This window comes from Helicoverpa zea, chromosome 13 (assembly GCF_022581195.2).
Source record: "Helicoverpa zea isolate HzStark_Cry1AcR chromosome 13, ilHelZeax1.1, whole genome shotgun sequence".
Classification (NCBI taxonomy): domain Eukaryota; kingdom Metazoa; phylum Arthropoda; class Insecta; order Lepidoptera; family Noctuidae; genus Helicoverpa; species Helicoverpa zea.
The window spans coordinates 11528836-11544765 of NC_061464.1; the positions used below are offsets into that span (position 1 = coordinate 11528836).

Consider the following 15930-nt stretch of genomic DNA (forward strand, 5'->3'; position numbering starts at 1 on the left):
TTACATATTAGACACGAGGTTGTTGCGCGTAATACAATTACGAACAATACCTCCTATTATTGGGGAGTCGTACCTCTCCGCTATGGTCCTCATGATGGAGTTGGGGCTGCCCCGCACTCTGTAGAGCAACGACGCGGATTTCTTGCGTATGATTGCATAGAAGTCATCGAAGTGTGCCTGCGCGAACATACCTGAAGCACTACAGCGCGCGAACCTGCGTACCAACATGTTACATCGAACCGCCAGCGCCCTACGTTCCCTTTCTATGTCTACGTGGTCATTAAGGTCGTCAGTTACATAGTGCCCCAGGTACTTGAACTGATAGACCCGTTTTAATTCATGACCGCTCAATTTCACTACTGGTACAGATTCTGGACACTTACCTCCGTCAGCCTTAAAGACCAGGAGCTCGCTTTTTCTTACATTGTAAGATAGTCCATGCATTTGTGCATAGTCCTCGCATACTTTAAGCAGCTCTCTAAGCGCTCTAACCGTTGGGCTCAGCAGCACCATGTCGTCCGCGTAACTGATGTTGTTAACACTGACGTCATCAATGCGGCATCCCGTTTTTTTACTGCTGAGCTCAACGATCGTCATTAATGTATAGGTTAAACAGTTTAGGTGATGTTATCCCTCACTGTCTAACTCTGGACACTAAACCATACGACATGGAGAACGTATCGGCCCATTTCACACTAATGCTGAAGAAATTGTTTGCTTGTTGAACTCTCTAATCTCAAGAACTACAGCTCCGATCAGAAAGTCTGGTTTAGTGTTAGATAGCCAATTGATTGTGAAAGGCTAGGATTTCCTTTTATCCGGTTGCGCGAAATAGGTTCATCAGAACGTGGGTGAAACCTCTGGTGGAAGCTAGTTTTATATTACGTATACGAATGATTAGTTTCCACTAGCGGTGTCACCTGCGTCCGCAGATAACTACTTTCCCAAAAGTGTCATGAAATAATTTTTCTAATCGATTTAGAAGTTTCGGAGCATTTAAGACCATCAAAAAATCAGCTTAGAATATTAGGTAACACGTATAGATAAAATGATCGACAATATAATGTCACCTCTGGGCAAAGGTATTTCCTAAGTGTGAGTCATTGATAGAGATCAGAATATTATCTTTGTTGTGGTTTCGATATTTTTCTTGTCAAGTAGTTTGTACCGACTTGGCAGGACAGGTGATAACAATATTGAGTTAAACTGATAGTAAAATTTTAATGAAAAACGCAACATTTATCATCTCATTATGAACCATGGGGTTACCCAATATCTAGAAGAATTGCTAGTAGCAATGAAAAACACATGATCATAGTGTTTTGAAATGGCCTTTCAAAAATGTTTTAATAATTGCAGAAAGCTATATTGCTTAACCCAGAGTGTTCCAAAGTCTATATGATTGATCTATAGTCAAAGTCTATATTATACTGATTATCCTTATGTGCAACTGTACGCAGCCCTGTGTATTTTGTATTATATATTTGATATCAGAAATTCATTGAAGTTTCAAAAATTACTCGACTGTCAAAATAATGAGTTTCTTCTTCATGATCCAAAAATTAATACTATCAGTGAGCCAATTATTGGCGGGATTTCCCAAACTGCAACGAACCATACCTTTAGGTTGCACCAATAAACAAATTATTTTAAAATCCTCCTCAAACGACATGCTATAAAAAGCAATAAATTAAAACAATTTTTTATAAAAATAATAATGCTTATCATTTAATAGAGTATCATTATCAGGTATCTGGCATCATAAATTATCGTAATTTAATCGATGGAAGAGGTATCGATCTCCATGTCCTCAGTGAAGCCACACTTGGTCCTCCAGGTGTCTTCATCCAGGGTATGGTCAGCGGTGATGGAGCGGAAGCTCTCGTATTCACAGAGAGAACCGCATCCAGTGATCTCCAGGTATGTGACAATGTCTTCGCTGGGAGTGTTCAGGTATACTGGCTGGAATTGGACAAGTTGGTTAAATTGGGTTCCTGGTTACTAAGTTTAAGGTCTTGAATTAAAGATACAGCAATTTTAGAATCCTGTTTAAAGGCAGGCCTTCTTATAGGCAGAAATTGGTAGGTACAACCACTGCTGACATGTGAGATACCCTTGTAGAGCTACTGTCATTGTAATTAAACAGGCGTATAAATTAAGTATCATAATATGAGTTATATTTGTAAAAAACAATCGAGAATCTCAACCAATAAGTAAAACAAGAGAGATTCCAGGGAAGTCCTAGATATTCTTTGAGAAACAGGGTGAATTAGAGTGAATTGTTAAAAAGCTACAGAGTCGGTTAAACTGGACGCCGATCCCAACATAGTTGAAAAAAAGGCTCGGAGGATGATGAAAAATTTAAAATTTTAGGAGGAAACAAATAATTAAACTTACCACAACAACATACTCTCCAGTTTCAGTGACCTGCCTCAATTCCAAGGCATACGCAGAAGCGTACTTAGGAACTCCCTGCTTCTCAGCGACCTGAGTCACTCCTTCAAAGGCGAAAACGTTCAAGTCGTGGGCAGACCAAATCTGGACTCTTTGGACATCTTCTCCAGCAATGAGCTGGTCGGCTACGGTGAAGAACTGGTTCAGGAGTACTCCTGGAATGAAAATAAAGAATAGGTATTTATATGCTAATTTTAACAATAATTTATCAAAGGGATGACTCAGATTTTGTATAACTGGACTTGCTAAAGAAAATATTCGTTTCGTTTCATATTTCTTAAGACTTTTGTGAAACGACTCAAATAAAAATGACATAAGAGCAGGAGGATGATAATGATGATGTCTAAGTCTTTTGGTATGAATGAACCCACCAGCTTGGAGAGTGACGGTATCGCCGTTGCCAAAGAGCCAGTCCAAAGATATTCCAGCGATTTTTTCAATTTGAGGGTAAATGTCTTCAATTGCAGGGTCCAGAGGGATTCCAAGGCTCAACTGTGAATTAAAGTTTTTGGTTTATTTTAGGAAGATTTTTTTGGCCATTCTAAAGTATTTCAAACTAAAGATGGATTTTTGTTTTAAACGAAGATGATTCATATTTTGTGAGGTTTTCTGATAACTTTTTTATAATTTAGAAACATTTAAGATACCAAAAATTTTGGGAAACTAACTCATCAGCTTTATAATATTAGTATAGATTACCTGAGCAGTGTAAAGGTCATTGATGGCGTAGGCATACATAAGGTTGGCAGTGATGTTAAAGCCCAGGTATTCGGACCACTGGTCCAAGGCGTCAGTGTATTCCGACAAGTCGGGTAAAGCCGCAGTGGTGTCGAAAGTCGCGCCTGAGAGGAGGTATGGGCAGTTGGTGGTCGCCAAGTTCTGTAAAACGTACAAGTTTTTTATGAGACCTATTACTGTGAAAGTAAGATTTTATGTATGTAAGTATGTTTTTGATTAAATAGCTAATGGCTATTAGCCAAAGCGGGATGGGTTATATTTTTATGTACCTGCGCTTTAATTTGAGATACCGTATAATAAATAAATGGTAATTTTTAAACTCATATTTTCAGTCAGTGTTATGCTAGTATTGCATTTAATTTAATAGGATTGAAAAAGGACATTATTTATTTTACTGTGGTAATCCATTTTATTCTGAAAGGCTCGGAATGCTACCTGTGTTTCAGTCCCCGATTATACAACAAAATGGAATATTCTAACTTTTACAAACGAATCCAAGAGCATAACTAGTCCACAAACAATTGATTACAGAATTGATAGATTAGGTATCTACTTGCTCAAATACTTACTAAATTAAGGGTCATCAATTGACTGAACAGCCTATAACTTTCATCAAAATGTGTACTATTGATTAAATTAATGTTTCTGCCAGAATTGGAATGTTACTTGTTACTGAAGAAATTCCTAAATATAGATTTTCGGAGAATCAGTCAATTGTTATTGATCTGAAGGTTCGTGATAATTAATCTTGACTTAAAAGATTTGCTGAAATCATTCATCATCAAGTACTATATTTATAATTTCTTTGGTTCTTAACCAATTATTATTTTTTGGATACCGAAATCAAATGCTCCATTCAAAATACTTTTCTTCAAAGTAGCATTTTGGGGAAATGGTTTTCCGCAGAACACATTTCCTATTTCTTGTATCCCTACCCTACCTTTAATATCTGACCAAATAGGGGGGATGATGATGATAATGGGAATGGGAGGTAAATCACTTACGAAGTCATATTTAGCAGGCACGGTGGTGTAGGGCACAGGGGTCCAGTTGACGTCAGCGCTCCAGTTGTCCTCAAGCGCGGGGTAGACGGCAGCCATGGCGGAGAGGACGGTCATCTTGGCCCTGGTGGAGTCGGTGGAGCGGATGTAGATCTCTGACCTGTTGTAGGCGGGGGACAGGAGACCATCGTACCGACGACGAATGTGCTGGCCTAGCTGGTAGGCACGACGTCTACCGGCCTGAAAGAAATGAGGATAATGTCACTATGTATAATGCCTACTTGTCTTACTTTCAGTTTTAGTCACCGATTACCACGATATCTTTTGGGAAGACTGGGTTTTGTTTTTTTTTCTTGTTTCTAATAATACTTATTATCAGCTTTAATTATGATCTCTCATAGGGACTTGTCCCGATTTTCTCTCAAGTTAAATGTACTGATTCACCCGAATGTTTGAGCTATGAGCTCAGCCAATGCCTCCGCAAGTGAAATGTGGTATTGAATAGTGATTCTACTTACATCAGTAAGTTGTCCATATCCGTATTGAGCAGATGCTTCGATCAGAGCTTCCTGGTTGTTGCTGTAGGTCAAACTTGATGTCAATGGTGTTCTGTCTCCATGGCGATGGATCTGTAATAAACAAAAAATATTAATCCAGATTCATGTCGTTGAAGATAGTGGTCAGAAGTAAAGAAGGTTTTGATTGAAGTGGCTCGAGTCTCGATATAGATTCGTTGTCAGACCTCTGGCTTTCAGAAATTTTTATTCATCCTTGAATCAAACTCATCTAAACGTTCTTTGTTTCTCTTTCTTTAGAGGGAATCTTCGTATGAAATGGATTGTGCACCGCCCAACCACCGACCACAGCTAGCGTACTTTTATTTGTGTTTTGTTTTTGACTTTATAGAGTCCCAAGTTTTTTATTGTGACTTACCAAGAATGTGAGCAGGAGCTCGGTACCGTCAGTGACGGAGTCTTGGCAGTAACAGACTGCACTTAGAGATATTAGCAGCACGCAGATGTACTTCAGCATCTTGTACGAGTCGCTTGTACTTCTTGATATTAGTCTACTAGGCCGAGTCAGATGCTAATATGAATACTGACTCCTCACTACCGAATATATATGATTTGTTTTTTATGAGTTAACTATCGATGACTTGCTGTAGATAAGTTTGTGTGAAAACAATTTTAGGCACACGCGAGGAGCAAATGGTGATTGCTTTATCTGTATTAGCTGAATATTGATATTATCTAATATTAAACACACCTGTTTCTCTGGTTTGTTTGTGGGTCAGCGATTTCTCAGCAGATCGATGAGAAGAAGGGAGTCTTGCTGTTAATTCTTAGGAATTTCTCGTTGTTTGATTTTCGGAATGGTGGATGGTTGTGTATTGTGTAGCACACCCATGATCATGACTATTTCCTCCCAGCCGATTGCCGACCAAGGCGGTGGTTTTCATATAAGGAGATTAGCCAAAATTGTCAAAATGACTGAACTGAAATTTTTTGTAATTTAATTTATTTAATTATATTTACATAATAAAGGGACTCATATTATTATAAATTTGGTAAATCGAAACGTGAAATAATAAAATAAATGATATTTGGCTTTGGATCATTGTTACCTGAGAAGATTTTATCAACATTGATGTGATCACCCTGGAGTACCAGAAAAACCAAGATGAGTGCAACGCTGGTCTAAGGTACAGTAATGTGGGTGGTAGCCTACAAGATAAGGACCGAAGATGTGGCCTAAGCCACCAAATACCTGCACTGTAGAGAGAAGAACGGATATATATGCCGTACAGAAGTCCGGTCCGCAGCGGGCACTACCGCCAGCTTCAGTGTAGGTGTTGGCTTACATCAAGGGTCGGCCCTCAGCCCGTATCTCTTCCTGCTTGTAATGGACGCGCTTACGGCAGATATACGGGAGGAGGCACCCTGGTGTATGCTTTTCGCCGATGACATTGTTCTGGTGGGGGAGAGTGGGCCAGAGGTCCAGAGTAGATTGGAGGCATGGCGGCTGAGACTGGAGACAGTGGGTTTAAAGGTGAGCAGGAGTAAAACCGAATACCTTCATTGTGATTTTGGCGGTATTTCGGGACCCATGACCATAACCCTAGCCGGCATGCCCCTACCAGTTTGCTCCGACTTCCGGTACCTTGGTTCACTCGTCCAAAGTGACGGTGAGGTGAACAGGGACGTTACGCATCGGATCAATACTGGATGGATGAAGTGGCGACAGGTAACTAGCGCTATTTGTGACCCGCGGATGCCCCTCAAACTGAAGGGCAAAATTTACAAATCCGTCATTAGACCTGTCGTCCTGTATGGATCGGAGTGTTGGGCATTGAAAAAGAGGGACGAGAAGAGAGTGCATGTAACAGAAATGAGAATGCTGAGATGGATGTGTGGTGTTACAAGAATGGATAAAGTGAGGAATGATTACATTAGAGGAAGTCTGAAAGTAGCGCCAGTTACAGAAAAGATGAGAAGTAGAAGATTGTCGTGGTATGGACATGTAATGAGGAGGGATGATACGCATGCAACAAAGTGTGTGCTAAGTATGAATGTAGATGGATGGAGAGGAAGAGGAAGACCTAAGAAAAGATGGATGGATTGCCTGAAAGATGATATGAATAGGAAGGGAGTGAGTGTCAGTATGACGAGTGACAGGGGAAAATGGAAGAAAATGACATATTGCGCCGACCCCAAGTAATATTTGGGAACAGGGCAGGAGAAAGAAGAAGATTAGCCAACTGCGCAGGACATATTATAGTGCTCAAGCATTTGCGTGTACACAGGGGCACTTACTACTCCTTCACTCTCATAGCCTGATGGCACGGTAATCGGACACAACCGGCACAGGAATCACATTTACGTGTTCTCCGATGCACGGGTGTATCAATCACCAACTTCCAGACTTCGGGCTGGTTTGGGAAAGTTTCTAAAACCCGCAAAGCGATTTCTACCCGCTACGGGAACGTGGGATGCTTCAGCTAGACCAATGAGGAAGTTGGAATAATAATACATAGTAAAGATTTACTTATAGACGCAGCCGCATGATACGCTTATTTCAAATACGATTTTCGGGTTAAAGGTTGGATAATGTAATGACGCATGCACACTTACTGAAGCCAACGTGGTATCTATAAAATTCATTACTGATTATATTTCACTTAGTAATGGTAGTTGTATATATTTTTTATGTAAGTATAAAGGTAGTGTTATTTTTATTTTATGTACCTAAGTACCTATACAGGTATTATAAATATGCAGCTGTGCCTGTATATTTTTTTATCAGTAAATACATTGTCCTTCGATGGGGTCATCGAATCACTCTGAGGTTGGCTGTAAGAGTACCCAACACTGGGTTAAGCTCGCCGTTGTACATCAATTCTGTTTTCCAAGTATCAGAATGTATTTGTGTACAATAAAGAATGATGATGATGATGTCCTCCTAGCCGACATATTATAGCGCACAAGCATTTGCGCAGACACAGGTGCACTCCCTATTCCTTCACTCTCATAATGGGACGGCAATAGGACACGACCGGAGACAGATTAGGTGCACGACCGACATTAACATGCTGATGCACGGGTGAATCAATCGTCAATTTCCAGAATAAAGAATAATAATAAGTCAACATGTTATCATCAGCCATAACGCGTGGTTCACGAGCTCCCGCCCATTGAAAATTTTTAATAAGCCGATAATTTTATCGGGCTCATAAATCAGTATGGAGATAAATGGTAGTGTGCACATTACAACGATCGGGTATCAGGCCGATGAAATGTTTGATTGCAATCACGAGTACCTTCAATATAAACCGTAAAAATTAAGTAGTAAAATTAATAGGACAAACTATTCCAATGTGGTTTCAGTGTTGGATTACATGCGAGGTAGGTACTCTCTCAAAAAATGACGGACCTTAATTGAGAAGATAGTAAATGCAAATTGCTTTTCTGTCTTCTTTTCATTAAAAACTCAGATCCGGATAAAAAGAAGACAATGTTCATTGTAGGCTCTAGAGTACCTAGCCACTTGAAGTGTATGTTAAATTTAAATCTGTTCAATAGAGTATGAATAATACTTGGTCATACTTATGTATGTTGTCATCACCACATAATTTTAGACTCCCGTAATGTGAATTTGGGAAATCTCCCACATTATGGGCTCGTATAGGTAAGGCAACGTTCATCCCATAATTATGAAAAAACCTATAAGAAAATGTAAAAACATAGAAATAAACATAAAATCCCTGCACGTGTTAAGATTTGGAATCGCAGCAGAAAAATAAAGCAATTAAGTGCCATAAAAGTAGGAAATATCAAAGTGCAGAAGTATTAGTAGTAATTTATGAGCTTAAACTTAGTCTCAGATTAATGATAAATATGTAAATGCATGCCATTGAACATCATTGAACATCCTTGGCAGTCGTTACGGGTAGTCAGAAGCCAGTAAGTCTGACACCAGTTTAACCAAGGGGTATCGGGTTGCCCGGGTAACTGGGTTGAGGAGGTCAGATAGGCAGTCGCTTCTTGTAAAGCACTGGTACTCAGCTGAATCCGGTTAGACTGGAAGCCGATCCCAACATAGTTGGGAAGAGGCTCGGAGGATGATGATGTAAATGCATGCTGTGGGCGTGACAAATGTTGTAAACCAAGCTATTTTGTCTAGTCAGCATGACTGGGTAGTTATAAGTGCTGAATTCGATAGTCATTTTTTTATTGTAGTGTTGAAAATGATTCGCGCCTTTTTAAAGTTCGTAACACACAATATATCAACTCGAGACTATATCTTAGGGTGCGTTTACACGGTGCATGTAGCTGGAGCAAGTTAACATGCGTAAGTGACAAGAGCACGCCGGTGTGTATTTTGCTTTGCTACATGCGTGAGTCGCTGGAGTTTTTAAAATGCATGTAACCAGCGCATGTGCCTTAACACACGCAAGCTACTTGCACCGTGTAGATGTACCCTTAAATATAACAACCCGTATTTGGGAGCTCGTGCAATGAAATGCATATTCGAAAGACTTTGAAATATTTTCATTTACGTTGGAGAAAGTTGAAATGTCAACAATTTCAACTCTCGTTGTGAATGATCTTTGTTAGGAGTCAAATCTTTTACACCTCATACATACATCTTTTTTCAAACAATCAGAATACTCGCGTTTCCATACATTTCTATGAGTCAATTCACACAGCGGAATAAGATTCTTCTCGGTTGCCCTTGTGTTGAATTTTGAAAAGAGAGGAAGATAAATATGATAATTCGGAAGGCACGACAAACTGGTGAGGTGATGGCGGGCTGGTCGTTATGGGTCAGAGACCAAAAAAGCAGACAAGCAGTCTTAGCAAGGGGTATTGGGTTGACCGGGTAACGGGTTGAGGAGGTCAGATCAGAGTCAGATAGGCTAGATAGTCGCTCCTTGTAAAAATGGTTCTCAGCTGCATCCGGCTAGACTGGAAGTAAATCCGAACGGTGTTAAGAAAAGGCTTGGTAGATAATGATCTAGGTAGCCTGTACGCTACGAGTCAAAAAGAAAAAGCCAAACTACAATTTACTAACATGTCATTCGACCTTGCCTAGGCCAAGTGCACACTCCAAGATCAATAGCACCGGCCAAGCCCCCAATATAAGGCATATCATTGAATTATAAATGTATTATTAATTTCGTCCACTATCAATAGCTATAAAGATAATCTTGGTAATACCGAGCTTGTCATATTTTATCCATTTTTATGACTTCGTTTGCACGCCTAGCGGAGCCGTGGTTCCCACGCATATTACATGAATTGACCACGCGGGGCCTACACAGTTTTTGATCAGGGTGACTTGACTGTTTTCTAGTATAAAGCAGTCATTTTTTTACAACCACTTTACGTGATAGGCGTACTAATAGATATGGGAGCTATATAATTATGATTTTTGCTATTCGATTTCTTTTTTGGGCGTGATATTCTGTTTAGGCATTCGACAGTCACAGGCAGTCTTACGGGGGTTTCTAGTCAAATATTGAATGTTGCGTTACTGTGTTGGCACTAATATTTTGAATAGAATTTTTATGACTATTCATTGTGTTTGTAGCGAACAATCCTTTTATGTTCAATTTTATTTGTTCGGTTATAATAATATTTACCTGTTAGTAAAAATGCCTTTTTGTTATAAATTCAACCATATTCATTTTTTTCGAGCCAAAGACAATACGCAAGAATTTTTTGATGAACAAGTCGGTTCCATTGCATTCCATGCCAGTGAAAATATTAAACCTTATTACATTATACAAAATTGGGCATGTAATGAGACGGTGTGAAACGCATGCTACGAAGAGTGTGCTAAGTATGAATGTGGAGGGATGGCGAGGCAGACGTAGACCGAGGAAAAGATGGATTGATTGCCTGAAAGAGGACATGAAGCAGAAGGGAGTGGATGTAAGTATGACGTCTGACAGAGGGGAATGGAAGAAAAAGACATGTTGCGCCGACCCCAAATGACTTGGGAACAGGGCAGGAAGATGACGATTACATTATACAAAAAAAAACGAACTGTCCATGATGACCGACTTGTAACCATTTTCTTAGAAAGTAATGGTTGATTCTACATCCTTTTAAAATCTTCACATAACGATACTTAAATAGAATTTTCCCCTATAATGATTGCTACAACAAATATGTGCTCCGCATCTCCGACATTCGCTCCAAAGTATGCTCCTACGAGTCGTTTGTAATACTAAACTTAAGTGTCATGGCGTCCATTCAGTTTGTCTTGTTGTTCTAAAGATATTCCACCAAAGGGAACTAGTATTGTTTTAAAATGTAAATAAACAAATTTCTCTTCTTCACTGCATATTTAAAAGAAATAAAGTCCATTACTGTGTTTGTTTTTGATCATCACCTGCCTAGCCTTTTCCTAAAGTTGATGGACATCAGTATTTTACATGAAGTGACTGCATATCTGAACTCCAAAATCCTGTTGCCCGGGCAACCCGATACCCACGTTTTCGATGGGAAATAATCAAATGACGTTTCTCGCTGTGACTGCGACGTAACGTAAAGGAGTGTCAGACTCTCACTGACTAAAACCCACCATGTGCCTTCAGGTTCAGCAGTGGATTGCAAGTGCCTGACATGATAATGATGATAATGTGCCTTCAGGAGCTCTTTGTGTGTGAGGCTTTGTGTGTGTGGAGGACTTGCTAGTTCAACTTGCATTATATTATTTTCTCAGAATCAACCCATAAAATATTGTAAACACTTTCTTGCCGGTTCTTCTCTAAGACCCACATTTTGGAACCGCGCAACTAGCTTGACGTTTCTTAAGCACCTGTAATAGAAATGAAATAAAAACTTTGACTTTCCTAAAGTTGGTATTCAGGACCCACGAGACATGCCAGTGAGAGATGGAAAAAAGGATGGACTCGTTAGTGGGAGTAAGCCCCACATCACACCGAAATCACCGTATTTTCCCCGAACGCTGGTAGTACGCGTTTTCTTTACTTGAAAATAAAAAATTACCCCTAAATTAGTTAAAAATTTAAAATCCAATATTAAACTCTATGACGTCAAGATGTATACGAACATTAATAATTATGTTTTTACAAGTAATATCATTATCTATATTGAGGTTTTTATTAATTTATCAGTTGGCATATAAGTATAATAAGCCGGTATTATCGCAATCGTATAAGGATTACTGTTGTTCTTTATTATGATTTTATCTATTTATATAAAGAGGGGCTTGGCCGACTTGATTTATTGTAACTGCAGTGGTCTCGGCCATGGTCAGACCAAGGATGAGATGGTTTATCTTTGCAAGTTTTTGGTTTATATTTACTTTTAGGCCGGCAATACACGGACCGCTTGAAGCAATAATGGGCGACAGCTTCAAGCTCTGCTGTCGACTGTTCAGTGAACTGCAGAGTTCTATGGACGTACATACACGAACCGCTCAAGCAGTGGCAACTGATTCGGACGGTCGACAGCTTGAAACTGTCGCCCCTGATTGCTTCAAGCGGTTATGTAGCGGTTATTTACTGAAGCTAGATCGTATTTCGATAACAATTGAAAATCATCATATTGTTATTAATGGCAGTCTCTGCCTAACTGCTGTTACATGCCACAATGCATGTGCGACATTCCCTTCGCAGAAACTATGCTTGCAAGTGTTCCGGGATTTCTTGCACGCCACTAAGAACTTATTTTTATAGAGTGGGCTTAGTCACGAGAAAAGCAGAGTCAGAATTTTCTTAAATCCTGAAGGCCTCTGCGTGGAATTGTAACTAAAACTGCTATTGAGTAGCATTTGAGGAGGTCTTTCATAATTTCAGACTTACCGCTAAGTTCTAGACTTTGAGCTGATTTGTGTAAGTTTCTAAAACCCACAAATCGATATCAGCCTTTTCAATTTCAACCCAGGAATCGAACACGGGACGCCGCTCACGGCAATTGCAATCTGGAGAAACAAGATGGATTTCAGAGTATAAATTCAGACTAGCCTAAAATTATCTTGGACTCTATAAAGAGAACATCGTAAATAATAGGAGAAGGTCCTTGAACTTTGCAATAGATATTGTTATCTAAAAATAATATTTCAATCAAACATTTCATCAATGAGAAGGTACCTACTATTTTAACTCGGCGATTGTTGTAAAAGTTAATTATCAATTCTGGAACTCGACAAATATTTTGTAGAAACTATTGGCTTTTGGCTAAATCTATGTATGGTTCATTTAACTTCTAAGCAATCTACACTAGAGGTATTTGACTGGGTACGAACATATTTATTTTTTGTCAAAGTCCAGACTATACTTAATATTATTAATAGGAAAGTATCTCGGTTTCTGTAGAACGTGTGAGCAGAGATAAATCATAACTTTTTTATCCGGTTGCGGAAACGTCTACCCTTTCTTGACTTACCCTTTTTGAGTTTTTTCTATTCGTTTCTAAAGTAGAATCAAATGCATAAAATAAACAGTTTTATGACATTAGCTAATTAAAAATGATAAATCAATTTAGGCAAACAAATTATCAGGTAGCCGAAGTTATTATCTTTACGTGCATAATTTTATTATTACAGTGAATAATCAATTTATTGTTGACTTCGCGAGTCATCATCTGCCTCGCCTTTTCTTGCTGACAAACTTCCAGACTAAACGGACGCTCTGAATACCAATATTTTACTGCTTATCTGGCCTCCTCAACCCAGTTACCCGAGGAACACCTTGATAAGAAAGGATTGTCAGACTTTCTGGCTTCTGGCCACCCGTAGCGACTGCCAAAGATGTTCAAATGACAGCCGGCAGTCTCCAATTGAACGTGCCTTCCGAAACACGGAAAACCTCGTCGTGACAAGACCGTCACCCATCCATAGACCGACTACGTAAAGCGTTGCTTAACCTTATGATTAATCTGATGACTGATGTGGCTGAGCAATTATATGAGATTGTAGAAATGAAGATAGAGAAAAATAATCAAATAATGCCGAAAAAGAACACATAGAAAATCCTTTTAACGATTCTTCTAAACGTAAAGCGTACGAAGACGTGCGTGAGATTAGGAATATTACAAGTTTGGTTATATGAAACAATATCTATAGACATAAAAATATTCATAAAACTTTAATATCGTAGAAAGTAACGCTTATAACATTGTATTTAGAGGTAATCCCCGGATTGACTGCGAATTATTTTAAGGTAATCGCAGATTGCAAGCTTTTATCTGGCTACATTTGCTCTATTTCTTAATCAGTACATGGAGATGTAGATACGCACATTACAAAGATAGATAGATAGATTGCCAATGCGGGTCTCTTACAAATGATAAGTTACATTATCCATGATTGCTGAATGACTGTTATCTATCTCTTGTCTAAGCGTGTTCCTGGCTGCATCCTCAGCCTAAAGGCTTTTGTGTCCGTCCTATGCCTACTTTACCTACGTTTTCTTTTTCAATTTGCATGGTTATTGGCATCGTAGGTTCTGAGTCCATTCGTGCCTGGTATATTATGACCTTTGCTTATGACGACTGCATGTGACAGAGATAGGTATGTTGAGATAGATGTGTGGTAACCAGTACGGTTAAAGTGAAGAAGGAATATTTCAGTGGCAATTTGTAAGTAGCGCCAGTGACTTGTAAAATGAGAGGTTAACTTTTGTCGTGGTCTGGGTATATGATGAGAAGGTATGAAACGCATGCTACAGAGAGTGCGTTAAGAATGAATGAGGATCAATGGAGAGGCAAAAGTAGACCAAGGTAAATATGAATTAATTTCATGAAAGATTAAATGAATGAGACAGGAGTGGCTACTATTAATATGACTAATTATAGAAAGAAATGGAAGCGCAGAACATATAATAATAATAATAAAGCTTTTTTTTATTTCGGTATAAAGAATGTTTACATTTCAAAGTGTTAGTAGATCACTTAAACTAGGTTAGTCTATAATAATGTTTGTTATAATATATTTCTTCTTGTTCCTTTACACGAACCCCTTTCGGGTAAAAGCCTCCTCTAATTCCTTCCATTTCTCCCTATTTTGGGAAACTGCCAACCAGTCTTTGCCTGCTACTTCTTTTATATCGTCAGCCCAACGTTTAAATGGTCTGCCTTTACTTCTTTTTCCAGCAGGCCCTGCCCATTTGGTAGTTTGTAGGGACCATCTCTTGTCTGTGTATCTTGACAAGTGACCAGCCCATTTCCACTTAAGTCGCAAAGCTTGTTCAAGAGCATCTGTAAGTTTGGTTTTCCTCCTTATGTCTTCACTTCGAGTTTTTTGTATTTTTCTTATTTTAAGCATACTTCGTTCCATTGATCGCTGGCATGTTTTGATTTTACTTTTTATTTCTTTTGTAAATGTCCATGTTTGGCTGCCATAAGTTAGGCTTGGAACTATACATGTTTCCATAACAATTTTCTTTAGTTTTAGATCATAGTCTCCCTTCAAAATATCCTTATGTAGCCAGTATTTCTTCCAAGTATTGTTGATCCTCCTATTCACTTCCTCTTTATTACTATTTTTGTTGAATGTAGTATGCAGAACATATAGCAAAGGGGTTTTAATAACGTGAAAAAAAAAATAGTACTGACTCAAATAACATGGGAACAGGGCAGAAAGGAGAAAAAGATTATAATGATGAAATAAATGTACATGACAGTTTAATAGCTCATAAACCTATCGTTCGAATTATAGATTGATCAATATTATCGATAAACGCAGACAATGACACAACTATTACTAAGATAAACGTTGTAACAATTTAAATTGATATCAAATAATATTATCATGGGATTACAATAGAGAAGAGGAAATAGTCTAGCTTCAGCACAGATGTTCAGTGTTTATATTTCTTACAGTTTAGAAACTATTGTTATCAATGTAGGATTAATAATATTTAGTCTATCTCCTTCCTTCGTTGATTCTGTGTTAGTATTTAATAGAAGTTTATAGGCCTATTTAATTTTGAGATAAGGAAATGTACACATTCATTGTTAAAGGACAATGTAATACTGTTACACTTCTAATACTTTGAGGAATATATTATTAGATAGATATCGTTTAGAGAAACAAACTATTGTATGGTGACAAGGCTGATGTCCGTGGGAAAAAATTACGGGAGCTTAAAGTTGAGCATAATAATAAGCTACTTTTTATTTGCAGATAGATGAAAAGTAGCGTAGAAAATAGATTTGAAACCATTGGCTGAAGATAGTAGGTTATATTTACTATCATCATCATC

At 38.5% G+C, this 15930-nt stretch overlaps 2 protein-coding genes across 2 annotated transcripts; both read right to left on the bottom strand.

The window, feature by feature from the left end:
• On the bottom strand, positions 1-597 carry LOC124636075. The gene has a single exon (XM_047172026.1). The coding sequence runs from the start codon at positions 595-597 to the stop codon at positions 1-3; it is 597 nt and encodes a 198-aa protein (XP_047027982.1).
• A 1102-nt stretch (positions 598-1699) lies between these two features.
• On the bottom strand, positions 1700-5299 carry LOC124635734 (prostatic acid phosphatase-like). Its single transcript, XM_047171685.1, has 7 exons — positions 5127-5299; positions 4712-4822; positions 4197-4433; positions 3154-3333; positions 2826-2946; positions 2398-2609; positions 1700-1962 (listed from the first exon to the last, which is right to left on the bottom strand). Exons 1-7 carry the CDS (start codon positions 5223-5225, stop codon positions 1777-1779), a joined length of 1146 nt encoding a protein of 381 aa, XP_047027641.1. The 5' UTR covers positions 5226-5299; the 3' UTR covers positions 1700-1776.
• Between the last annotated feature and the right edge of the window lie 10631 nt (positions 5300-15930).